Source organism: Hylobates moloch, unplaced genomic scaffold, assembly GCF_009828535.3.
Source record: "Hylobates moloch isolate HMO894 unplaced genomic scaffold, HMol_V3 SCAFFOLD_16, whole genome shotgun sequence".
Taxonomy (NCBI): Eukaryota; Metazoa; Chordata; class Mammalia; order Primates; family Hylobatidae; genus Hylobates; species Hylobates moloch.
Window position 1 is genome coordinate 11,517,950 of NW_026652291.1, and position 26,399 is coordinate 11,544,348.

At 51.5% G+C, this 26,399-nt stretch overlaps 3 protein-coding genes across 4 annotated transcripts in view; 1 reads left to right on the forward strand and 2 right to left on the reverse strand.

The window, feature by feature from the left end:
• OTUB2 (OTU deubiquitinase, ubiquitin aldehyde binding 2) overlaps positions 1-8,629 on the reverse strand; it is a 44,383-nt gene extending 35,754 nt beyond the window's left edge. Inside the window, exons 1-2 of the mRNA XM_058429370.1 lie at positions 8,600-8,629; positions 6,897-7,013 (exon numbers count right to left, since the gene is read on the reverse strand). The gene's annotated coding sequence lies outside the window, so the exon portion shown is untranslated. The remainder of the gene's footprint in view (positions 1-6,896; positions 7,014-8,599) is intronic.
• On the reverse strand, positions 1,647-18,429 carry CCDC197 (coiled-coil domain containing 197). The gene is given in 9 exon segments (XM_058429379.1): positions 1,647-1,850; positions 6,897-7,013; positions 8,600-8,651; positions 8,653-8,726; positions 10,597-10,775; positions 12,281-12,363; positions 13,728-13,871; positions 17,371-17,585; positions 18,169-18,429. Coding segments are annotated over 9 exon segments (1,329 nt in total).
• Positions 13,364-26,399, forward strand: part of ASB2 (ankyrin repeat and SOCS box containing 2) — a 55,839-nt gene continuing 42,803 nt past the window's right edge. The window contains exon 1 of one of the 2 annotated variants that reach the window (XM_032179884.2): positions 13,364-13,443. The gene's annotated coding sequence lies outside the window, so the exon portion shown is untranslated. Of the gene's footprint in view, positions 13,444-26,191; positions 26,329-26,399 lie in introns of those variants that run through there. The other variant, XM_032179883.2, reaches the window with a different exon arrangement.

Consider the following 26,399-nt stretch of genomic DNA (forward strand, 5'->3'; position numbering starts at 1 on the left):
CTCTTAAAACCTGGCCACAATCAGCCTTCCTTCTTCCATGTATCTTTCCTATTTAACTCCCTGGCCAAGCCTGACTTATCCCCCATCCTCTCCCAGCAGCACCTGGAGTCAAGCGGGCTTTCGAGGTTCTTGGCTGACAGTCAGCATCTTTTCTAAAACTCCCTTTTGAAAGTTCATGTGCTGACTCACCACTGTTCACAGCTCAGCAGCTGCTCTTAACTTTCTGCCTTTACCTAGATAAATTAACAGCAGCTGACCTCTAGAGCTGAATTATTTTGGGGGCTGTGGTGGTTGCTAGAATGATTTTACCCCAGTGGTACAACGAAAGCAAGCAAGTGCCTTCTATGCAGACCTGGCTTTTCCAAACTTGACCTAGAATGTCAGACTGGAGTGGGGGGCTTAAACATCCTCTCACCACCACCCCCCTTTTTTTCTAAAGACAGGGTCTCGCTCTGTCACCCACACTGGAGTGCAGTGGCACAACCATGGCTCACTGCAGCCTTAACCTCCCAGGCTCAAGTGATCCTCCCACCTCAGCCTCCTAAGTAGCTGGAATCACAGGTGTGTGCCACCATGCCTGGCTAATTGTTTTGTTTTTTATAGAGACAGGATCTCCCTGTGTTGCCCAAGCTGGTCTCAAACTCCAGTGCTCAAGTGATCCTCCTGCCTCTGCCTCCCAAGGTGCTTGGGATTATAGGTGTGAGCCACCATGTCCGGCACTCTCTCCCAATTTTACAGGTAGAAAAACCAGCCCAGAGAGGGGTCTTGCCTTGCCAAGGTCTCCCTGAGAGTACCAACCATTCCAGGCAGCTCAGACACCTGCAGGATGGGCAGAAGGTACCAACCTGGTACTCAACTTCTGGAAGCCAGTGATGAGATGCCCCCTACACATTCAGCACTCCCATTAGCTCTGCAGACTGCTGTGGGCAAGGTGAACTCCCATGGATCCCATGGCCCTGGTGGCTCTTTTTTTTTTTTTTTTTTTTTTTTTTTGAGACAGAGTCTTGCTCTGTCGCCCAGGCTGGAGTGCAGTGGTGCAATCTCGGCTCACTGCAAGCTCCACCTCCCGGGTTCACGCCATTCTCCTGCCTCAGCCTCTCCGAGTAGCTGGGACTACAGGCGCCCGCCACCACGCCTGGCTAATTTTTTATATTTTTAGTAGAGACGGGGTTTCACCGTGGTCTCGATCTCCTGACCTCGTGATCCGCCCGCCTCGGCCTCCCAAAGTGCTGGGATTACAAGCGTGAGCCCCTGGTGGCTCTTTAAAGTGCCCTGTGACTGGGACATTCCCAACAGCCAAGCATCCGTCCAAAGCTCCTCAGTCTCAGGAACCCACCATGAAAGTGAGAGACACAGCCCCGGCTCCCAGGAGGGAGTCTTCGGCCCAGGGTCTTCCAGCCTGGCTGCTGTCCCCAACTCGGGAACCTGCCTCTCTCTCCCCGATCCAGGCAGGCCTTACCTGGATCACTGCCAATCCCCCAGGATGGGGAGCAGCACCCCCAACCCCAGCTGAGCCCAGGACCCTGACCACCCCCTCGATGCCCCCAGACTCTCTCCCGCTGGCTTAGAGGTGTTAGTAGCAAGAAAAGGAGGCAGGCAGGTAAGGAGAGGTCAGGATGACACAGGGCCTGCAAGGCGCAGGCTGGTCAGTACAGGCTGGAGCACTCTGAAGCATGCGGGCTGGGACAGGGTGTCCTGGGGGTGGAAACCCGGCTCCTTGGACATTTTCTGAAGGGTTTGGGGTGTCCTCTGAGCCACTGGTCCCTGAAGCTGTCCCATGCCCAGCACACTTTGGGTTCCGTGAGCAGTGCGATCAGTCTTACAGTCTCCATTTTGTCCAACATGAACTCCTGGGAGGGAAAATAAATCTCTCACCTAACAGTGTTTTGGCCTTTGGACGCTGCTTCCTAGGTACCAAAGCATCATCAAAGGCTGACCTACTTCTCCTTTAACTCTCACAAGCGCCCTGCAAAGAATGTGGTATCAATGCCACTGGGCAAATGAGCAAACGGAGGCTCAGAGAGGTTAAGTGACTTGTCTGATGTGGCACAGCCAGGAGTGACAGAGCTGGATGACTAGGAGTCCAGATCCTGGTGTGACTTACTGAATGTGGTTGCCTGCCTCTTCTCACTGCCTCCTCCAAGAAGCCCACCATGACTGTCCCCAGCCTCCCTCTCTGAAGGGCATTCGTTTCTTAAGGACCAGATGAGCCTCCATCTCCTGTGGCCTAGCAGAATGCTGAGCATATTCAGGTGGCTCAATTCATGTTGGCTGAGTGACTGACAGATGTCAATCCAGAGGCCCAATCTGATTGTTGCTTAGGACCCTGTGACATCACCACATAATTTCTTCTTTTTCTTGGGAAGAAGAGGAAATTAATACACTGTGACTATTTAGACAAATGTGTCCTTACTCAGAAATCTCATTTCTTTGGAATATGAATAAGTACCAAGCTGTATATAACTAGGGATGCCAATTACACAGACTTCAACTGAATGGTGCCCACTGAGTTGTGCCATGCAGCAGCCTCGATACTGCCTGTGAGGTTCCTGGAGAAGTCCTTCTTAACTGAGCCACAGGCTTGCTCACTGCTGACTGTTGCACTGGACACTAGGGAAGAGACCTGCCCCTCAGTGTTCCTGGGGAGCTAAGTATCCTGTGTTTGGATTATCTGCACTGAACCTGCCTCAAATGAGGTAAGCAAGTTCTGACTTAGGATGAAGTCAGTGCTAAAGGTGGAAGACAGGAGAGTATGGAAAGGATGGGTCTTTGATGATGCCGCTGAGCCTAGGATCACACTGAGAGGTGACAGCGTGCTGGCAGCCCTCGCAGACCTTGCTCGCTCTCGGTGCCTCCTCGGCCTTGGCACCCACTCTGGCCGCGCTTGAGGAGCCCTTCAGCCCGCCGCTGCACGGTGGGAGCCCCTTTCTGGGCTGGCCAAGGCCAGAGCCGGCTCCCTCAGCTTGCGGGGAGGTGTGGAGGGAAAGGTGCGGGCGGGAACCGGGTCTGCGCTCAGCCCCTTGCAGGCCAGTGCAAGTTCCGGGTGGGCGTGGGCTCAGCGGGCCCACACTCGGAGCCGCCGGCGGGCCCCGCCAGCCCCAGGCAGTGAGGGGCTTAGCACCTGGGCCAGCAGCTGCTGTGCTCGATTTCTCGCTGGGCCTTAGCTGCCTCCCCGTGGGGCAGGGCTCGTGACCTGCAGCCCGCCATGCCTGAGCCTCCCCCACCTCCCCCGTGGGCTCCTGCATGGCCGGAGCCTCCCCAACGAGCGCCGCCCGCTGCTCCACGGGGCCCAGTCCCATCAACCACCCAAGGGCTGAGGAGTGCGGGCGCACGGCGCGGAACTGGCAGGCAGCTCCACCTGCGGCCCCGGTACAGGATCCACTGGGTGAAGCCAACTGGGCTCCCGAGTCTGGTGGGGACTTGGAGAACCTTTATGTCTAGCTAAGGGATTGTGAATACACCAGTCGGCACTCTGTATCTAGCTCAAGGTTTGTAAACACACCAATCAGCACCCTGTGTCTAGCTCGGGGTTTGCGAATGCACCAATCAACACTCTGTATCTAGCTACTCTGGTGGGGACTTGGAGAACCTTTGTGTCCACACTCTGAATCCAGCTAATCTAGTGGGGACCTGGAGCACTTTTGGGTCTAGCTCAGGGATTGTAAATACACCAATCAGCACCCTGTCAAAACGGACCGATCAATTCTCTGTAAAACGGACCAATCGGCTCTCTGTAAAATGGACCAATCAACAGGATGTGGGTGGGGCCAGATAAGAGAATAAAAGCAGGCTGCCCAGGCCAGCAGTGGCAATGCGCTGGGGTCCCCTTCCATACTGTGGAAGCTTTCTTCTTTTGCTCTTTGCAATAAATCTTGCTACTGCTCACTCTTTGGGTCCAGGCTGCCTTTATGAGCTGTAACACTCACTGGGAAGGTCTGCAGCTTCACTCCTGAAGCCATCAAGACCACGAACCCACCGGGAGGAATGAACAACTCCAGACGTGCCGCCTTAAGAGCTGTAACACTCACCGCGAAGGTCTGCAGCTTCGCTCCTGAGCCAGCGAGACCACGGACCCACCAGAAGGAAGAAACTCCACACACATGTGAACGTCAGAAGGAGCAAACTCCAGACACACCGCCTTTAAGAACTGTAACACTCACCGCGAGCGTCCGCGGCTTCATTCTTGAAGTCAGCGAGAGCAAGAACCCACCAATTCCGGACACAACACCATGCCTGAAACCCACGCAGGCACCAAACTTCCACTCATGATACAAGATGTGCCCTGGTAGAGGAACCAAATGACCTCAGAAAAGAACAAAGTTGGAAGACTCACACTTCTAAATTTTAATATTTATTACAAAGCCACGGTAATCAAGACAGTATGGTACTGGCATAAAAACAGGCATAGAGATGAATGGAATAGAATCGAGAATCCAGAAATAAACTTTCATATTATGGTCAATTGATTTTTGACAAGGGTACTGAGAAAATTCAAAGGGGAAAAGTAGAACTTTTTAAACAAATGGTATCAGGACAACTGAATGTCCTCATGCAAAATAATGAAATTGGACCCCTACTTTCCATTATATTAAAAAATCTACTGAAAATGAATCACAGACCTAAACAGTAGAGCAAAAACTATAAACTTCTCACAAGAAACAGGTGTAAATCTTCATGACCCTGGATTAGGCAGTGGCTTTTTAGATATGACACCTAAAGGACAAGTACACACACATCCCCAAAGTAAAACTATTGGATTCTCGGCCGGATGCGGCGGCTCACACCTGTAATCTTAGCACTTTGGGAGGCCGAGGCAGGTGGATGACTTGAGGTCAGGAGTTCAAGATCAGCCTGCCAACATGGTGAAACCGTGTCTCTACCAAAAAATACAAAAATTAGCCAGGAGTGTGGCGCATGCCTGTAGTCCCAGCTACTGGGGAGGCTGAGTCTGGAGAATCGCTTGAACCCAGGAGGCGGAGGTTCCAGTGAGCCAAGGTGGCACCACTGCATTCCAGCCTGGGTGATAGACTGAGACCCTGTCTCAAACAAGCAAACAAACAAACAAACAAATTGGATTCCATCAAAATTCAAAACTTCTGTACTTCAAAGGACACCAAAAAGATAGTAAAAAGATAACATGCAAGATAGAAAATATTTGCAATCATATATTTGATAAGGGACCTGTATCCAGAACGCAAAAAGAATTCTTACAACTCAACTAAAAAAGGACAAATAGGCCGGGCATGGTGGCTCATGCCTATAATCTCAGCACTTTGGGAGGCCGAGGCGGGTGGATCACTTGAGGTCAGAAGTTTGAGACCAGCCTGGCCAACATGGTGAAACCCCGTCTCTAATAAAAATACAAAACTTAGCCGGGTGTGGTGGTGCATGCCTGTAGTCCCAGCTACTCGGGAGGCTGAGGCAGGAGAATTGCTTGAACCCGGGAGGTGGAGGTTGCAGTGAGCCGAGCAAGATGTGCCACTGCACTCCAGCCTGGGCAACAGAGTGAGACTCTGTCTCAAAAAAAAAATACTAATCATCAAATTTTTTAATGGGCAAAGAATTTGAATAGGCATTTCTCCAAAGGAGAGATACACATGGCCAATAAGCACATGAAAAGATACTCAACATCATTAGTCATCAGAGAAGCGCAAATCCAAACCACAATGAGATGCCACTTCACACCCATTAGGAGGGCTAAATTAGAAAAGGTTAACAATAGCAAATGTTGGCAAGGATGTGGAGAAATTGGAAGCCTCGTACATTGATCATGGGGATGGTAAATGGTGCAGCCACTTTGGAAAAGAGTTTGGCAGTTCTTCGAATATTAAACATACAGTTAACAGATGACCCAGAAATTGCACTCGTAGGTATGTATCAAAGAGAAGTGAAAACATATCTCTGCATAAAAATTTGTACACAAATGTTCATAGCAGTAATATTCATAATACCTAAGGAATGTAAACAATCCAGATGTCCGTCAACTGATGAATGGATAAACAAAAGTTCAATCCATATAAATATGCCCATACCATGGAGTATTCAGCCATAAAAATAAAGCACTGATTCGTGCTAGGACATGGATGAACCTTGAAAACATTATGCTAAATGAAAGCAGCCAGACGCAAAATGTATCTCTTTGGGGGTGATGAAATGTTCTGGAATTAGAGAGGGGTAATAGCTGTGCAATTTTGACTATACTGAAAACACGAAAGTCCATAATTGTAAGGGCTAAATGTTATGGTATGTGAATTATATCTCGATAAAGTTATTATTTTAAAAAGACATGCTCTGTTGTCAAAGCCAATCTGATCATGTTTTCTGTTACTGCAGTAACAGCATCCTGACTGATGGGGGCGATGAGGAAAGAAGTCCCGTGGACTGATAGTGTGAAGTTTAAGGTGAGGACCCTGTGCAAGAGGTTCCCTCAGTCACTGAAATGCCCGCTGCCAGCGTGCTCATATGTGTAAAAGTGTGATCATACCTGTTTGCATCTTCGTGCTTGCAAGTTGATGTTTGCTTGTTTGCAGGTGTGTCTGTGTATGTCTCATGTGTGTTGGTGTGCAGAAAGCACACGTGGATGTTGATGGGTGCATACTGTGTGTGTGTGTGCCTGTGTGTGATGTGTCACACACACGTGTGGAGCTACATATGAAGACCAGGTGGGAAGTTCCTCCATGCACCCTCTACACTGACCCTTCACCTAGTGGGTGCTCAAGTTTGTAGACTAATAGAGACCTTAGGACCTTACTGCACCAGGCACCCATGTAGCTATGGAAAGAAGAGCTGATTGGGGGCTAAACACAGATGCAGCCTGAGCTAAGGAACAGGACTAGCTCAAGTTGGAGTCTTGCCTGGGGCAGTCGGGAGCCCCGCGGCCATCTGTCTATCCTTACCTTAATCAGATCGAGCTTGGAGAAGAGATCCATGCTCTTGGGCACGCCGTGGGCAGAGGGGCAGCACTGCCGGGCCATGTTGGTGATGGTCATTTGCATGTAGCTGAGCAGCTGATCCTGCAGGAAAGAGAAGGAGGAGGAGGCGGCTCAGGCTCTCTCCCAGCATCCCCTGCCCCTGCCCTGGCTCACTCTGGCCAGCGAAGTGTCATGGACAGAGCTGGGACACTGGGAGTGTCCTTCTCATCATGGTCTGTATTCCTCTCCTGCGGGGCTTGGTTGAGTTCCTCCCCACTTCAGAGCCTGAGCGTCCTCCCCTGCAAAGAGGGAGGTTGGACTAACTCCTTTCAGAAGGGCTTCCTGGCTGGAGGCATCGGGGTCCACACCTCGTTAGAAGCAGAGGACTGGGAAGGAGCATGGAGCGGGGCCCAGGACTTCAGACCTCCAGGATCCTGGTCTGCTGCAGCAGCTTAGAGAGACAGACCTCAAAGGGGCTCTGTAGACTGTGACCCACCCAGCTCCCTCCCTAAGCCCCTTGCCCTGGCTGGAGGTCAGCAGCCAATAGCCCCCAAGCCTTGTCTTCCAAACTCAGATCCCTCGAGGCCCAGTCAGTCTGGACCTGAGCAGGTCTCACCCTCACTCCATGATCTCATCCTGTGCAGGAAAGGTGTGCCCAGCGCAGCTCTGTTCCCAAGCCATGGTCCTGAGTGTCCTCCCACAGTCCCTGAAGCCAGAACATAGACTGTTGCCTCCGTTTATGGTGAGGAACTGGGGTCCAGGGGTGACCAGACCACACTCCCAAGGCCAGTAAGGGGCAGTGCAAGAGCTGAATTCTGGAATCCCTGGAATTCAGGGCCATGGACTTTGGCCATGACTTGTTCTTTCTGAGCCTCATTTTTCTCATTTGTAAAATGAGTGTGGGTAAAATTCACCAATATTTAAGAACACCTACTCCAGGTCAGACTCTGTGCTAAGCACTGCCTGGAATGATCAGAGAGACACCAGGGTTACTGAAGACAGTACATAACAACCACTCACTTAAACGCCATTATCTTATTATTAACCACAAACATTATACAAGGACTAAGAGCTCGGCACAACACCAAGCCCTGGGACTGGGCCGGTGGATCCCGGCTCTGGTTCTTGGCAGAGCTCTGTCCTGAAATATCTGTGGCCTCAGTTTTCCCATCTGTAAAGTAACATTTGACCCCTCAAAGAGAGGCCCTTTGAAAGCAAACTGTCACCAAGGAGAAGTAAGTGGTATGGGTCTGTCTGTGTGTGTCTGTCTCTATGTATGTCTCTGCGTGTGTCTGTGTGTGTATGTGTCTGTGTGGCTGTGCGTGTGTTTGCATGTGCGTGTGTTCGCATGTCTGTGTGTTTGTCTGTGTTTGTGTCTGTGTGTGTGTCTGGCTGTGTCTGTGTTTCTGTGTGTCTGTGTGTGTCTGGCTGTGTCTGCATTTGTGTGTATGTGTCTGGCTGGGTCTGTCTATATGTCTGGTTGTGTCTGTGTGTCTATGTGTCTGGCTGTGAATATGTCTCTGTCTGTGTGTGTCTGGCTGTGTGTGTGCCTGTGTGTCTATGTGTCTGGCTCTGTGTGTGTGTGTCTGCGTGCGTATGTGTCTGTGTGTTTTGGGATTGATGATGGAGGCATCAGCTTCCCCTTCCCCACCCTTAACCCCACCCCCAGGCTGAAAGACTGGACTCACATTATAGCTGCTGGTGGTGTGTGTGTCAAAGTCAATGTCCTTCTGGTAAGTGATGCTTCAGCTGCCACCACTGCTCCTGCTTGCGGTAACACTTCTTCTGCAGCTGACACAGCCGGATCTTGAGGCTCTGGGGCAGAGGGAATGGGCCATATTGGTATGACAAACCCTCCAGGGCATGTGCCCTGGTCTGAGTCCCCAGGGTGGTCTGTGCAATGACAGGATAGGAGGAAGGAATACTTCTGGGTGGCTGGGGCCATTCAAGGCACCAGAGATGCAGAAAAGGGCGTGTCCAGGCTGATGGAGTTTACCTGAGCCCCAGTTCCTGATGATTTTATAACGGGGAGTTCCCCTACACAAGTTCTCTTGCCTGCCACCATGTAAGACGTGCCTTTGTTCCTCCACCTTCCACCATGATTGTCAGGCCACCCCAGCCATGTAGAACTGTGAGTCCATTGAACCTCTTTTTCTTTATAATTTTTTTTTTTTTTTTGAGACAGTCTCACTCTTTTTGCCCAGGCTGGAGTGCAGTGGAGCAATCTTGACTCACTGCGACCTCTGCCCCCGGGGTTCAAGTGATTCTTCTGCTTCAACCTCCTGATTAGCTGGGATTATAGGCGCACACCACCATGCCTGGCTAATTTTTGTATTTTTGGTAGAGATAGGGTTTCACCATGTTGGCCAGGCTGGTCTTGAACTCCTGACCTCAAGTGATCTGCCTGCCTCAACCTCCCAAAGTGCTGAGATTACAGGCATGAGCCACCATGCCCAGCCATCTTTTTCTTTATAAATTACCCAGTCTCAGGTGTTTCTTTATTAGCAGCATGAGAAGGAACTAATACATGCCCCCAGCCAGGCCCTGTGGGATAGGAATTTGAAAGATACAGAACAGGCCGGGTGTGGTGGCACATGCCTTTAATCCCAGCTACTCAGGAGGCAGAGGCAGGAGAATCGCTTGAGTCTGGGAGGCAGAGGCTGCAGTAAGCCGAGATCACACCGCTGCACTCCAGCCTAGGCGACAGAGTGAGACCCTGTCTCCCAAAAAAATGAAAGAAAGAAAGAGAGAGAGGGAGCGAGAGAGAGAGGAAAAGAGAGAGAGAGAAAGACACAGGACATACCCCCGTGGCCCCACTTCTCTGAGGCTTACTTTCCTCCCCCCGAAAATGGGAAGAATAGCATGGCTGGACTTGCCTTTCCCTAGTCCCAGCCCTTGGAATAGTAGCACCTACCTGGAGGTGCTGGCGTGAGATTTAAGTGAGATAAAGCATGTAAAGTGCTTCACGCAGTGCCCAGCCCATCCATGAATTCCATTCTCCAAAGAAATGGTACAACGTGGTGCAGGCTTGCAGCGCTGCCACTAGGGGGCAGATGCTCTCTCCAAAACTACGCAGCAACCCTTTGCAGTGAACCAACCGGCTGGTCATCCTTCCTCTGGGATCCCGAAGTCCCCGATCCCAGTGGCAGCATGAATCTTCATGATGCCACGCCTTTGTCAGGGCAGGCTCTTCCACCTGGAGTGCCCATCCCTCCCAGCGGAAGTCCTATTTATTATGAGATAACCACAAAGGAAGAGAAGGGAAATGACGTCTCTGGCACTTACTTTGAGGCAGTCTGTGTTTGGTGCCTCGCAAGGACCCTAGCAACTAGAGTGTGCTGCCCCCACTTGACAGATGCAGAAACTGAGGCTCAGAGAGGATACAAACCAGTCACACAGCTAGTCGGTGGCTGAGCTGGGAGCTGAGCTCCAGTCCCTCTGCATCCAGGACACATGGCTTTTCTACCACGCAGAACAACGTTTAGGCACGAGCTGAGCCTCAGGCAGCAGAGGACAGAGGAAGGGGATATGGAAGGTGGCTCAGGAGCGACAGCCCCACCCAGGGCCCCCCAGCATTACGCTGCTGCTCCCTCGAGGCCTTCCCCAGGGCTGTGCAAGAAAGGGGGCCCCACGCCCCCAGCTCCCTGGGCCACGGGGAATGGAACAGACTTCAGGCAGCTGTTACCGGCATGAGAGCCCTGTGGTCCTCCTCTAGAGCCTCCAGGCTCCGGCGGACGGCCTGGCTCATCTGGGAGAAGGCCTCGAGGCGCTTCTGCGTGTCCTGGCTGGCTGTGAAGAGCTTCCCGTAGTGCTTCACCATGGCCTCCACCAGCACCTCCTCCGACTCCTCCCATCCCGTGCAGCCTATGGAGACAGCGCCATGGCGGGATGGGTGGGTGCCCCTGCAGTGCTCCATGCCAACAGGGTGGCCAGAAATTCCGGCTGGGGCCACCCAATTGAGAGGTGCCAGACCGTCTATGACAGTAGGATAACCCCAGACAGTAGGATGGTCCCGCAGTTCTCCGGGCTTGCCATCTACACCCGCAACCGCTCCCCCACCGCCCCCGCTCCCCTGCCTCCTCCACTTCAAGGGAATCCTCAACCTTGGAAATTTCAGCCAGAGACTAAGACAGGGATTCTGGATGAAGACTACCGAACGAGGCAGGAGACTGCCCTCAAGGAGACGTTGCCGCTTAGGGCAGCCTGAGAAGGGGATAGGAATTGTTCCTGTCCTGAGCGAGCAAGTGCCAAGTCCTGGTGGTTTTGCATTTTGGATGGGTTGAACAGGGCAGAATTGCTGAATTAGGAAGGTCCCAAACCACGAGCAGCACTGGGTGCTGGGTCTGCTGCAAGCCCCATGCTTGACCTGCAGCCCTGACTCCTCCTTGGCTCAGTACTCAGTATATATCCCCAGCCTCCCACCCACATCTCCCAGCAGCCCGGAGCTCACCACCCTCAAACCCACCTCGCAGCCCTGTGGCTCTTGCCTACATTTGGGTCCCTCCCTCTGCCTGCAGGGTCATTCTCCTTTGCTGCACCCATTTGAGCCCCATGAGAGGTCACCTCCTCCATGAAGCCTTCCCTGATCTCCAAGGCAGAGTTTTTGGAGTTTCCATAGCTCCTCTCATTCTAGCACTTAGTACAGTGGCTATGAAGTCAGACGGACCAGAGTCTGAGCCCAGTGCCACCACTTCCTGACTGGGCGACCCTGGGCAAGTTCGTTACCCTCTCTGAGCCTGAGTAACAGAGTCGTGCAAAGCTCATAGGAGGGGTAAAAAAGATTTGCTAAAGAGCTTAGCACAGGTCACATATTTAATAAATGGTAATAATTATTGTTGATGGTGTTGAAATAATAATGATAACAATAAATATGTGTGACTCCCCTTCCCTTTTCTAATGAGTTTCCAGTACTCATAAAACAACACACAAAACCTCATCTCAGATGTCCTTATACTCTTAGTTAATAATAGCAAAACAAAAACACAAAACCAAAGACAAACAAAATAATAATAATAATGGCCAACGTTTACCAGGTACTAGCTAAATGCGGGGCCCTGTGCTGTGCTCATAAAGGATGACTTCATCTAGTCCACATAGTGATTGCTGTTCCCATTGTACAGATAAGAAAATCAAGGCCCTGAGAGCTTGCCAGAGGCCACACTGTTAGCGACAGTGGAGCTGGAGTTGGGACCACGCAGTCGGACTTGGCTGCCTGCGCCCTTCCCCACCACTGTGGGGTTGGCCTTTGTGGATTCCCATCCTGTAGATGAGCAGCTTATGGCTCCACGAGGCCACACACCGTGTCGCGGTCCTGCAGCCAGTAGGCGGCTGTGGAGAGAAAGGGCTTTCCGAGGAGGCTGTGTACGTGCCCTCCGGGATTTTCTCAAGGACCTTAATCAGACAGTCTTCAAAACGCTTGTGCTTCTCGACTTCTCTCTTGAGCTTCTTCTGCCTGTAGAGCCAGATGCAGGAACATGGCCTGGAGGCTCCCAGGTCACGCAGGACCCCCTGTGAATGAACCTGGGCCACCCTCTGTGATCTCCTGCTTGGACCCGCACTGGGCCGGCCACATACCACTTTATCAGTTGGCCATAGACTTAGGGGTCTCTCCACCTTCATTTCACTGCTGAGCAAACTGAGCCACAAGCAGGTCAAATAAATGCCCATAGCAGCATCTCCCAGGCAGCAAAGAAGGCATCTGGGGGAGCGTGAAGGCCGAGCCTTTCTGGCCAGAGTCTACAGTGCCTCCCCTGGAGGTGCCTCCCACCTCAGGAGACAGGCCAGCTCCTATTAGCTGGTGATGTGGGGCCAGCTGCTTCACCTCTCTGTGCCCAGGTTGCCCGTCTACAGCAGGGTGATGCCCTCCTCCCATCCCCTCTCCCATCCCCTCCTCCCATCCCCTCCTCCCATCTCCTCCTCCCATCTCTTCCTCCCATCTCCTCCTCCCATCCTCTCCTCCCATCTGCTCCTCCCATCTACTCTTCCCATCTCCTCTCTCATCCCCTCTCTTGTCCTCTCTCCAATGCCCTCCTTTCTCTCCTCCCATCTGCTCCTCCCTTCCCCTCCTTCCATCCTTTCCTCCCATTTCCTCCTCCCATCCCCTCCTCCATCCTTTCCTCCCATCCCCTCCTTCCACCCCCTTCCTCCCATCCCCTCCTTTCATCCCCTCTTCTTCTCTCTGGCCCCACCTCTCCTCTCACTCCTCCTTCCAGATGCCCCCATCCCACTACTGTTTCTCCCTGGCCCCTCCCCTCCCCCACTCCCTCCTTCCCACCTCCCTCCGCCTCTGTCCTCCCTAAGGCTGTACCTCCTGTGGGTAGGAAGTGTATATTCCAGGAGCTGACACTGCTTCTGGCACTTAGCAGGGCTAGTGGCATTTAATTTGTGCCTTGAGGATAAAAATAATAATAGCTCCACTTACTGGGCACTCGCCTCCTGCAGCCCCTGTCACGGACTTGCTGGAGTGTTACCTCTTTGAAGCCTCACTCCTGCCCATGAGGAAGCTGCTGCACTCCTGACTCCTGCGTCACAGGTGAGGCCCTGGGGCTGCCCGCCTCCAGAGAGTGGAGGGAAGACGGAGGGAGCCAGGCTGCTGGCCCAGCGCCCACACCAACCCCACGCCAGCCGCTCCCAGGGCCCACACGGCCCAAGGGAGAGGGCATTCCGAGCCCTAAAGGGTTCAACAGGCCAGACACAGATGGACAGACGGTGGGGCAGGGGCAGAGCCATGAGGGAGAGGAGGCTGCGCAGGTCACCTGGGGCTGACCACACAGGCCGCAGAGGCCCTACCAAAAAGATCTGACAAAATGCAGTCACCTGTAGCCTGCTTTGATTCTCTCCAGGCCAGCCTTTCCCAAAAGGCGATGCAGCAGCTCTCGGGTTGGACAGGCACTTGGGTCAGAAACCAGACCTCTGGGTACTGCAGCCTGGAGATCATCTGAAGGCCTCTGCAGTCCTTTCCTGGGATGTGTGGCACGGCAGACATTTGATCCCACTGGGCCAGGCAGTGTTGTTAAATATAAAGCCAGAGGCCCTGAGGGCAGGGCAAAGACAGAGAGGCCAGCTGGAACACCAGGAGGGCCACGGGCAGGCCCTGAACTAGCATCCAGTCAGCACTTGTCCCACGAGCCCGGGGCTGGCAGTGCCCTGTGGGCTGCAGTGTATCCACCCTCAGGGCACAGCCCTGGCTGTTGATGTGACTGCCCAGGTCACATGCTCTTCAGGGGCCAGGCCAGGAGCTATGACAGTGCAGTTTGGAGGGGATGTGGCTGGTTTCAGTGGCACCAGGAAAAGTGGGAAGTAAGGGAGAAAGGGCAAGGAAAGAGAGAAAGAAATCTGGACCCTGCATTAATGGACTGAACCTAGAAACATGTTTTCAAGTCTCTGTGCTTCCATCTCCTTAGCTGTGAAGTGGAGATGGCCACTTTGGACCATGAGAAATATCAGTATCAAATGCCCTTTCTTTTCATGCCCTCACCTTCCTCCCCGGTGTCAGCTCATACCAGGGGGCCCTGAGCTTCCTGGAAGGTCACCTTACCGGCTGCGTACAAGACCGTGCATGTGCACGACTGTGTATGAGAGTACCCGTGTGCACAAAGGTTGGCAGCAAACATGTATGTTAAATGAATTCTTTTTTTTTTTTTGAAACAGGGTCTCGCTCTGTTGCCCAGGCTGGGGTGCAGAGGCACAATTTCAGCTCACTGCAACCTCCGCCTCCTGGGCTCAAGTGATCCTCCCACCTCAGCCTCCTGAGTAGCTGGGACTACGGGTGCACGCCACCATGCCTGGCTAATTTTTGTATGTTTTGTAGAGATGGAGTTTCACCAAGTTGCTCAGGCTGGTCTCAAACTCCGCCTGCCTTGGCCTCCCAAAGTGCTGGGATTGTAGGCGTGAGCCACCATGCCCAGAGGCTGAATTTTATCCAACAACCAATTATTTTGAAATGATGTGGGACAGGCGGTTGCATCCCAGGATTCACAAACTCTTCCAAAATAATTATCCCATTTTTTATTTCAGTTTTTGAAAATATTTAGGTATGCTTGATTTAAATTCCAACTGACTTATGATTAGAATTTTTATTCTCAGAGAAAAAAGATTGGTGGATGCAGCAACTTCCAGTTGCTTATCTGGTTTCAGAGGCACTTAGAGTGTGGAAGGGCCTGTATTCCTAAGGGCTCCATCGTGCACTCCCTTCCTCAATTTCTCAGGGCTCTGGAGAGGGGAAAGGTTTGCATAGGGTCAGAACTTTCCAGAAGAGTGAAGAGCAGCACACTGGTGGTTAGGCTCAAGTCCTTTCCAACGTGTGAGGTGCCTCACATGCCTGTAGAGTTGTTAGTTTACACATCACACATGTGCTCATATGTGCACACTGGGGCATCCACACACACACCTGCACACATGTGCACCAAGAAAGAGATGGAGTGTTGTATTTGTAGAAAACAGGAGACCTACAGGTAAGTACTTAATATTTTTATAAGACTAGTTTGGCTGGGTGCGGTGGCTCATGCCTGTAATCTCAGCACTTTGGGGGAGGCTGAGGCAGGCAGATTACCTGAGGTCAGGTGTTTGAGACCAGCCTGGCCAAGAAGGTGAAATCCCATCTCTACTAAAAATACAAAAATTAGCTGGGTGTGGTGGCAGATGCCTGTAATCCCAGATACTCAGGAGGCTGAGGCAGGAGAATTGCTTGAACCTGGGAGGCAGAGGTTGCATTGAGCCAAGATCGCACCACTGCACTCCAGCCTGGGCAACAGAGCAAGACTCTGTCTCAAAAAAAGACTAGTTCATTTGCCCACTGTCATACTAACTGGTGGGTTAAATCCACCTCTTCACTTAAAGAATGTTAACTATTTGTGTGTGGTGTGCTGTCAGCTAAGCACCGTCTGTGTGTGTGTGTGTGTGTGTGTGTGTGTGTGTGTGTGTCTGAATGCACCAGCTAGAAGCAGGGCTGAGACCTGCCTAGGGCTCCCCTTTCCTGCTTAAAGGAGGACCCCAACCTGCACATGGTCACTATGGCTGTTCTTTCTGTGCTGCTCAAACCACAGCCACGTGTCCCCCTGCTGGTGGCCTTCAGAGTGGGTTTACGAGCCCCATTCAGTGAATCATCCCATTATATAACAGTCACAAGGCGTTGGAAATCCACTCAGTTCTCCTGGAGGCAGCTATTCCCGAAATCCAAACCTACTCCTTTGTCAGCTTGGCCCAGGCCCTGTTCTACCCTCTAAGAGCCACTTTCCACGGCCCCTGCTCTTCAGCCAGGCTTCCTCCCCATGGCACTGTGGACATTTGGGCCCTAATTCTATGGGGCGGGGGGCGGGCAGGCATGGGTCCTGCCTGGTGCATTGTAGGATGTTTAGCAGCATCCCTGGCCTCTGCCCACTAGATACCAAGAGCATCCTCCCCTTTCCCCCAAGTTGTGGCAACCCAAAATGTCTTCAGGAATTGTCCCCAGTTAAGAACCAGTGTCTCCAGCCAACCACCATCCCCTCTGTCTCTGTCAGCAAGTTTAAGCTAATAACAACCTCTAACATTTGTAAGTCTTTATTCTAAGGGATACATACATATATGAATATGAACATACATATATGGATATATAAATATATTAATACTATACATAAATTATATGTGATATATATTATGTATATATTGTATTAATATATACACATATTGTATATATATGAGTGTATATGTATACATATATATACATATATATGTGTGTATATATATATATATATATACACACACACATATATATACACACAGAATGCTTGGGGGGTACTATGTCATATAATTTAATCTTTGCAAACTTCCTGTGAGCTATGGATAATATTATTCTCCTCCTCCCTGCAATGTATATCAGGAAGCCAAGGCAGAGAAGTTAAATAGACTTTCCATGGTCACACAGCTAGCAAGTGGTTGAGCTGGCAGATGACTTCAGAGTCTAGGCTCTTAGCCACTGGGTTCGGAAGAGGGATCTGGGGCAGTCACATTACCAGCAAGTCTGTGCTGGGAGTGGCCCCCAGCCTGACCTCCTGTGGTTGGGAACAATGAGGCACAATGACATTGACACCCGAGTTGCCCGGGCTTGAAGCCCCTGGCTCCTTCCTGGGGCTTGGGATCCATTGCAAACCACACCCTCCTCACCCCTAGGCATTTCTGGGAGTCTCGGGGGGGTAGCAGGCATCTTGAATGTGCCCATGAGGAAGTCCAGCCTGCCATCTGGGCTCATCCTTCTCCAGTGTGGTGAGGTTCCTGCCAATGTGCCCCACAACCTGGGTTGAAGGTCTGTGGCATGATGAGATTATCATGGGAGGAAGCTATGGAAAAGCACTCCGTGGGTTTCTGGAAGTCACGGCTCCTACAAAAGCCTGACAAGCCCCTCTTATTCTCCAGACTCGCTTCCCCTTTCCTCAGGAAAAGGATGTTGGAACATGAACTGCAAGGAGCTCCCAGATCTGACATTCCTGGCTGTTCTGATCTTTCAGTCCTCTGCAGGACGGAGGCTGTGTGGCTGGAGATGCCACCGTCTCTGAGTTCAGGCAAGTCCCATGAGGGTCTCAGCTCCTCATCCGTAACATCAGGATGATAAAGCCTCCCTCGCAGGATGGCCGTGCGAGTGCCCAGATTCCAGGAGAGGGCTGGTAAATGGGCATTCCCTGCCCCATCCCTTCCTACCTGCAGGGAAAAGGAGAGGTGGCCCAGCCTCAGGTCATCAGGACCCTTGACCCAACCCTGCATCTCAGCCCTGCCTCCCACCCAGAATGCCCGCCTTCCTCACCAAGGGTCTGGCTGACACCTCTGCGATGCTCATCACTACTCACTTGGGATTCCTTGGTGATATGGTTTGGCTGTGTCCCCACCCAACTCTCATCTTGAATTGTAGTTCCCATAATCCCCACGTGTCATGGGAGGGACGGGGTGGAGATAATTCATTCATGAAGTGGCTTCCTCTGTCCTGTTCTCATGATAGTGAGCTAGTTCTCACGAGATCTGATTGTTTTATAAAGGGCTTCTTTCTTCGCTGGGCATTCATTCTCTCTCCTGCCATCACGTGAAGAGGGTCTTTGCTTCCCCTTCACCTTCCATCATGATTGTAAGTTTCCTGAGGTCTCCCCAGCCATACGGAACTGTGAATCAATTAAACCTCTTTCCTTTATAAATTACCCAGTCTTGGGTATTCCTTCACAGAAGCATAAGACTAGACTAGTACACCTGGGGAGCAAGGCCGAGGGTGAAAAGTGAAGCTGACAGCAGTTACCCTCCAGCTGGAGGCACCGCCCCCACCACAGGTGCCAAATGGGTAGCAGCTGCCTGTCTGGAGCAGGTGAATCGTTTTGCTCCCTGCGAGCTCAGGCTCCAGAATGGCCGAGCCAGGGACTGTGTCCATGAGGCACCCTCCTTCCCAACTGCCAATCACAGTTAGTGCTGGAGGAGACTGGTCTGACCTCAGCTCTGCCCACATGACCCAGAGCTGTTGCATCCAGCGGGACGTGTAGGGTCCGACCCAGCCACAGCGCATCCCCAGCGAAGGAGGCTGCGCTGCTGCACTCTAGCCTCGTGTGGGAGAGGCCTTTCCCCCTAGCCAAAGGGCACCAGAGAGCTCCAGCTCATGGAAAACCTGTTCCCAGCAGCTAACTTGGGCCTGTGGGCCACTCAGGGTTTAATTTTGTCCCTGAGTTCCCAAGGGTGATTCAGGCAGGATGAGATTGAGCCCTGGAGGGGGCCAAGTGACTTGGCTAGACAATAGAGCCAGTGGCCTCCGGGCAAGTGCAGCTCAAGGCCTGGAGACGGCAGGTGTGGAGGAAGAGGTAGGATTAGTGGGTATCTACTGCTGAGTCCTGGGATCTCATTTAATCCCCCTAACAACCATGGGAGAGAGTCATCACTCCCCCAGTTTCAGAAGAGGAAGCTGAATCCAGAGAGGTGCAGGGCTGTAGCTGGGGGCCCACAGCATTCAAGGAATGGACTGGGATCACCTGACGCGAGTGCCCGGCTAGAAACTAGATGGGGCGGTGCTAACTTGGATTGCACATGGGTGGCATCTTCAACAAGGAAGACACCGTCTGCACGGGGCTCGCCAAGCGCACTCCCAAGTGGGAAGCCCAGGACCAGGTAGGCACTCCCACCAGGGGCAAGGTATTCATGAGAGACAGTCCTGGGCTTCACAGGCCAGGGCTTCTGCTGTGGAGGGGTCCTTACCAAGGGCTGGAACGGGCAGGGAGAGTGGCTAAATCAGGACAGGGATAGTGGTTAAATCAGATAGCTTACCAGTCAAGGATGGCTGGAAATTTGTAGGAGGGGGTTGGTGTTCACAGCAGGGGCTTGCGAGGAAGGCTGAGGTCATAGCTCTGCCCATTCTTTCTGTCCCACTCTTCTGTCTTGGCTACTCTTGCCTGAAGGAAACCCCCAGCCAGCTGCAAACAGCCCAGTGTCCCGCAATGGACTTTGCTCCTCAGATCTGCTAACTTGGGTGACACACTTACGAGATCCCACTGGTGCCCCCACTACATGCACGTGGCTGTTGGAGAGAACAGGGCCAGGGTTAGGCGTGGTGGGGCCTGGGCACAGCAGGAGACACAGGAGGGGAGGCTTCCAATGCCACCCTGAGCCAACTGCAGGCAGCCCTTCGCCGGTCCCTAGGGGACATTGCTGGATAATGGATCCTCAACTTAGTGGGTGTCCCCCCACATGTAGAGTGCCATAGGCTGGGAGGCTGCCCTGTCCCTTCTCTCCCATCCGAGGCATGTGGCTTCTGCCCTCGCTCCACTCTCGATAAATGGGGAACACTGTCCTCTCTCCTTGGGACCTGGCTTGGCCCTCTGAGCTGGGAGGTAAGCTGGGAGCTGGTTCCTGATTGCTCCAGGGCAAAGGCCCATTTTGAAGAAGGAAGAGAGGACGTCTCACTCTTTCCCCAGATCCTCTCCTCCCCTTCCATGGGTGCTCCTTCCTCCCTCCCAGGACTTGGGGCCTTTGTCTGGCCTCCCCCATGCCCTACTGTCTGCCCTCTGCCCATCCCCCTTCAGAACACTGCCCAGGGTGAGGATCAGACTCTTGTCTGTCCATCTTCAGCTTGGTTACTTGAAACCAAAATAAACTGATAGCAAGAGGCAGCCAGGGCTGGGAGCCAGGACGCCAGGACCACAGGGGTGCTTATTTTAGCAGATGATGTTCCATTGCTGGGTTGGAGTCCGCCCAGGACTTGGCACTGACTCACAGCTCAGCTCCTGGGGGCTCTTGGCTGGCTCTTCCTCCTCCACTCTCCTTCCCTCCTTCTGGAAGAGGCATCACTGTCATAGAAACGTGCTGGTCTTGGTTCCCCCTAGACCCGACTAGGCTAGGGGGAACTGCAAACAGCCTCTCCAATACATACACGCACCCCTTTATTCCTGGGTATTCAGGCTGACATAAACAGAGAGGGATGTCTGGAAAGGAGAGACCTAAAGTGTGTGTGTGTGTGTCTTTGTAGCCACTGGCCAGACTCGGGCTGGCAGGCAGAACCAAGGCCCTTCCCAATTCTGCCTCAGGGGCCGTGGGCTTGAGTGTGGGCACATATGTCCAACAGTTATGGAATGAGCATCTCTTATGTGCCAGGCACTGCTATAGGCACTGACACACAGCAGTGAACAGAAGGACAAAGTATTCTAGATGGGAGAAACAGGCAACACACATATGGGAGATAAATATAGAATAGGTCAGCAGGGAGGACAATGCCAGGTGAGGGAGTAGAGTAAGGGAGGGCAGGTTCTATTTAGGCTTGGGAGAGTGAAACCCACCTTGGTGCCAGGTGTGAGTCCTGGGGCTTTCCTGTGGTGGCCACATTCTTCTTCCCGCTCCCTTGCAGATTGATCAGTTGCATAGTTTCTGCCTCTGCATTTTTATTCCCCTTCTACTCCCTTTGTTTCCTCACAAAAACCCTCCCTGGAGGGCTGTTCCCAGGGTGGCCTGTGGGCCTTGTGCAAAGTTAGGGACCCCGGAAAGGCTCCAGAGATCACTGAGGCCAGGGCTGCTCAAATGCTCACCGTAATTTGTCATCAGGGGCGTGCAGATTAAAACTGCAACAAGATGCCACGGATGCCCATCACAATAGATAATATGAAAAAGATGGAGGTTGGGCGTGGTTGTTCATGCCTGTAATCCCAGCACTTTGGGAGGCTGAGGTGGGCAGATCACCTGAGGTCAGGAGTTCAATACCAGCCTGGCCAACATGGTGGAACCTCAGTCTCTACTAAAAATACAAAAAAATTAGCTGGGCATGGTGGTAGGCACCTGTAATCCTAGCTACTTGGGAGGCCGAGGCAAGAGAATCGCTTGAACTCAGAAGGTGGAGGTTGCAGTGAGCCGAGATCTCACCACTGCACTTCAGCCTGGGCAATAGAGCAGGACTCCATCTCAAAAAAAAAAAAAAAGATGGAATCTACCAATTATTGGTAAGGATATGGAGTGACCGGAACTCTTATGCATGGCTGTTGGGAGTGCAAACTGACGCAACTTTGGAAAGCCATGTGACAGTTTCACTCAAGTTGAAAGAAGGCCTAAACTCTGACCCAGTGATCCCCATCCTAGGTGTATACCCAAGAGAAAGGAGTATGAATATTTACCAAAAGACATGTACTAGAATGTTCATATCTACACTCTTCATCATCGCCCAAAACTGGGAACCACCCAGATGTCCATCAACAGTAGAATGAATAAATTGTGATATATTCATAGCATGAAATACTACACAGCAATTAAAATAACAATCTACAACTCCATGAAACAATATGGGCAGGTCTCGCAATGTGTTGTTAAATGAAAGGAGACGCAATGATTTCATTCACATGAAGTTCAAAGGAACCTGTCCTGCTAGCAGTCAGGAGAGTGGTCACCCCTGGCAGGAGGTGGTGGGTGGTGGGAGCTCTTGAGGTGCTTGTAATATTCAGATGTTGGGTGTGTTGTCTGTGAAAATGCACTGGGCTGTACATTTGTGAAAGTTGCACTTTTTTGTGGGTGTATTGAACTTTAATAAAACGTTTTTAAAAATCAGTCCTGTTTGGGCCTCGACACAGATGATGTAAATCAGAATCTCTGGGGTGGGGCAGGCATAGGTAAGTGTAATATGATTCTAACGAGCAGCTAGGGCCAGATCCCAGCACAGTTCTCTTTCCGCTGGGTCACACTCCCTGCCCTCCACAGGCTTGAGTCAGATGCTTGAACGCTGTCCCTGCCTTTGTCAGGAGAGTGTCTGTGCTTTAGGACATCAACGTCTGATCCCATGGGGCATGGTTCCCACTGGCATGGTTTTCAATGTGTGAATTATTCTGCCCCCAAATTGCTGGGTGATCTCAGAGAAGGCACAGAACCTCTTGGGGCCTGAACTAGTAAATGAGGGCTCTGAGCACCAGGATAGCCAAGAGTCCCTCCAGTTAAAGGGACCACAATTCCCCTGTAAGACAGAATCTCAGCCAAAAGGAGCTTCTGGTCCGATAAACCCAAGAACTGGGAAGTGACTTGGGACTACATTCTTTTGTAAAGAGTGAGGTAAAAAAAATTTAGTTTGAATCTGTTTTTCTTTTTTTAAATGGAAACAAACACAAGTGGAAAGTCAGAAAAAAGTTCACAGGTAGCACACGACAGCTGAGGAGCATGCAGCTGAGACCACAGTGAATATTTGGTGAGTGTCTGGGTTGATTATTACTACACATCAAACTACCTCAATCCCCAGTGGCACGAAACAACCATTTTATCATAGCTTGTGGTTTATGGGTCAGGAAGTTGTGGGTGGTTTGTCTCTGCTCCACGTGGCATTAGCTGTGGCAGCTGCAGGTGGAGGATCCACCTCCAGGAGGGCGTCTTCACCCCTCTGCCGGGTGCTGGATGCTCCGGGGGCCTTGGGTGTTGCTTGCTTGGACTTCCTCACAACATGGCAGCTACAAAGCATCCCATGACCTGTAGCCTCGGAAGTCTCAGGACACCATTTCCACTGTATTCTATTGTTAAATCAATCACTAGACCACCCAATGTTCAAGAGGAGGGAAGGAATAGACTCACATCTTGGATGGAGTTTGGTGTGTGTGTGTGTGTGTGTGTGTGCATGTGTGCGTGCCCATGCACAGGCATGCATGCATATATACATGTGAAGGGAAGGAATGGATGGCAGCCACCTTGGATATAAGCTATTATGTTGGTGCAAATGTAATGAATTACTTTTTAATTAATTAATTAATTATATTTGCACCAATCTAATACCAATGTAAGTTGATGAATATCTTTCTTTCCCCTGGCCCTCAACTCATCCCGGTCTTAGGAAGCTTGCTGCTGCTAGTAAGTGCCCACAAAACTCAAGACAAAGACAGGATTGGCCTGTGGACAGTCACAGAGGGAATTATTGAAATAGACTCTAGGAGGACACCCTTGTGAACGATGGTCCATCTTGGTAAGAGCTGGGCCCTACTGCCCAACCAGAAACCCAAATCCAATCAATTACCTAAATAATGTTGCCATTTTTTTCCACACTGTAATTGCTGAAAATTTTGAAAACACAGAGGTGACTTATTAACATGTGGCATTTCCTTCTAGATATTTTTCTATGCACACTTGTACAAAAGAGGGAAACTTTGTCTTTCCCACTTAACATATTGTGACTGTTTCCCTGTATTTCATTTTAATTTGATAAACACTCTGCTGTTTCCCCACAGATTTTCTTCCAACTTCATCACTTTGGGAAAGCCACATGTACTTTTGGTTAGAGCTCGGATTTACCAGGGATTTGGACGGGCAATAAACGTGGGGAAAGGCTTGGTCATGGTTGAGTGAGACAATAAACCCTATTCTCTCATTTAAGAGTGGGCTTTGGGGTCCTCGATTGTGGTCACTTTTCTGATACCTCTCGGTGGCCTGTGGTTTGGCCCCTTCTGTGGAAAGGCTCGGGTGGGGACGTGACCCAGTGAAGGAGGCAGGGCCTTGGCTCAGCCCCCATGGTATACTTGGTCTCCTTATCTGGACACTGGGGATAACATACCCAGCCTGTCCACCTGACAGCTGCCCTACATCTCAGATGAGGACAAGAATGTGAATGGGCTAGGCGAGGTTTTCATCCCTATGTGATGCACCCCAGCAAAGGTCCTTCATGCTTGAATTGACAGCCCTGGCTAAAACCCCACTGCTGGTGAATTATGAGCATGGGAGGAGCCCAGAGGAGAAGAGGACACAGTGACGCTGGATTCCTTGGTATGGGGACAGGGGAGCAGAAGTCCTCATCCAGAGGACACGTTGTCTGCTGGTCTACAGGACAGTATGTATCCAGGGCACTCTTCTAGCAGCTTCTTCCCAAAGGAACCACTATCAGCAACCTAGACCTTTGGGAACTTTTCCATCCTGCCTTGTGGGGTTCCTTGTTCTGCTCCAACATTTGGGTTGTAGGAGATACAGCTATGGCTAAAAGCAGTGGTCTTTGTGTCAGACATAACTGGGTCAGATAAGCTAAGCCATCACTTACAAATTGTGGCATCGTAGACAAACCACCCAACCTCTCTGAACCTCGGTTTCCTCATCTGTCATATGGGGTGATGCTTGGAAGGTTGTTGTGAGTGCGGCAAGATGATGCCTTCATGTTGCAATCAAAGTGTGTCCAGCAAGCCCCCATCTTCTGCTGTCAACCCCCACCCCCAAGTGCATTTTCTGTTCTCTGTGACTCTTATCCACAACTTGGGTCTTGATTTTCTATAGCTGAGTCCAGGCATAAGACTCGGGATCTGGAGTCTGAGTTTCTCTAGCTCTGTTGACCACAAGAACTTTGTCTGTACTGAGAGGGTGAGGCAGAGGGCAACCTAGGAAGGGCCTTGCCTGACCATGGCCCACCTTCCAGGTCGGATTGGTGAGGGGCAGGTGGTGGGCAGGAAGTAGAGGAACCTGTGTTTTGCCTCCAGCAAGGAGACCAGGAAAGCAGCCCAGCCTCGGGGAGCTGTCCCACAGAGGCCACTGGAACGTCCTACTGGGGAGGAAAGTCTCCAAAAAGTAAAAAGAATCTGACAGCCCCTTGTCTGTCCTTCTCCTGCACTCCCTCCATAGCACATGGGTCTGGAAGGGGCTGAACTTGAGCTAACTTTGAGGGGCCATCCAGCCACAGTGGCCTGGGAAGACTGTCCCAGCTGGGGTGATGAGCAATTTGGCAGGTACCAGGGAAGCTGGGGGACCGTCTGGGGACTGCTGGTGTCCCTCCCATCTTTACCACCAGTCAGACCTCCAGAACCTTGACCCAACCCCATGGCACCTTGTATACTGAGATGTATTTCCTTGTAGAATATTCAAAGTGTGTGTAAAGGCATCCTGAGGTTTCCTGAGTTTGAATCGGTGAGAAATCATGCTGTGGCTGTCATAAATCTCACATCCTCCAAGGGGAATGGGCCACTGAAACAAAAATGATTCTCCCCTTAGAGGAACAGACCAATTCATGTTTCTGGACCCCCAACTCTGAGGCATGAGATGTGAACACATGGGTGGGAGCATAGGTGCTTGGCCATGTCCTGTCACATCCCGGATGCTCAGTGCGTGTGACTGTGTGTGTGTTGTCTTTGACATTCGATCTATTCCAGAAATGGGACGTTCTTCCCTAGACCAGGAGGAAGGGCTCTCTTCTGCTGTGTATCTCTGCCCAGGGCTTGCCCGCATGCCTCTGTGTTTGTTTGTTGGCTCAGTTGTACCCTGGCTCTTTGTATCCCCAGCCCCACCCCACAATATCCAGACACCTGCTATCCCCAAATGCTGTCACAAGCTCAGCACCAAACCTTGATTTCTCCAAAGACCTTTTACACCAACTCCTTCATCTCTTCTGTCCCCTCTTCCCTTCTCTTTCACTCCATCCTCTTCCTTCCTGCTGTCTTGCCTTCCCTCCTTTGTTGCCTTTTCTTCTCCTCTCCCCCTTTCTTCCTCCTCCCTTGCTCCTCACTCTGTCTCCCAACTCTGCATCTCCTCGTCTTCATTCCCTGCCTCTGTCTCTGACCCACTGCATCTCTCTCCTGTCTGGCTCCCTCCTGGGTAGTTCCAGAAACATACCCATATATGGCCTCCATGTCAAGGATCACAAATGATGACATCACGTGAGGGCCAAAGCTCCGGGATCCTCTCTGAAGTGAGAGTCTGTATTCGACGCACCCGGAGGAACAGAAGGCAGGATCCCAGCTTCCTCAGTGCAACCTCCAAACAGGAAATCTGAGATGCATAACATCTTATAGTTTGGCTTGTCAACGTTGGTCATGCGGTGGCCCCAAAATAAACTCCCTGCTTCAAAGGAGAGCGTTTCAGAACTGCCTGGCAGAGCAGCCAGAAGCTTGGGGCCAGGGCAGAAGGAAAACTCGGGGAACATGTTCTGAATTAAGACAGTCTCAAGAAAATCCTTTGTATTACCCCTGAATTGTACCCTTGTTTCAGAGCCTAACAGGTAATGCATGCTTTCAACTTTCTTATACAGATCTTGCAAAAGATTGTTTGGCTGGCGGGGATTTTTGGCTG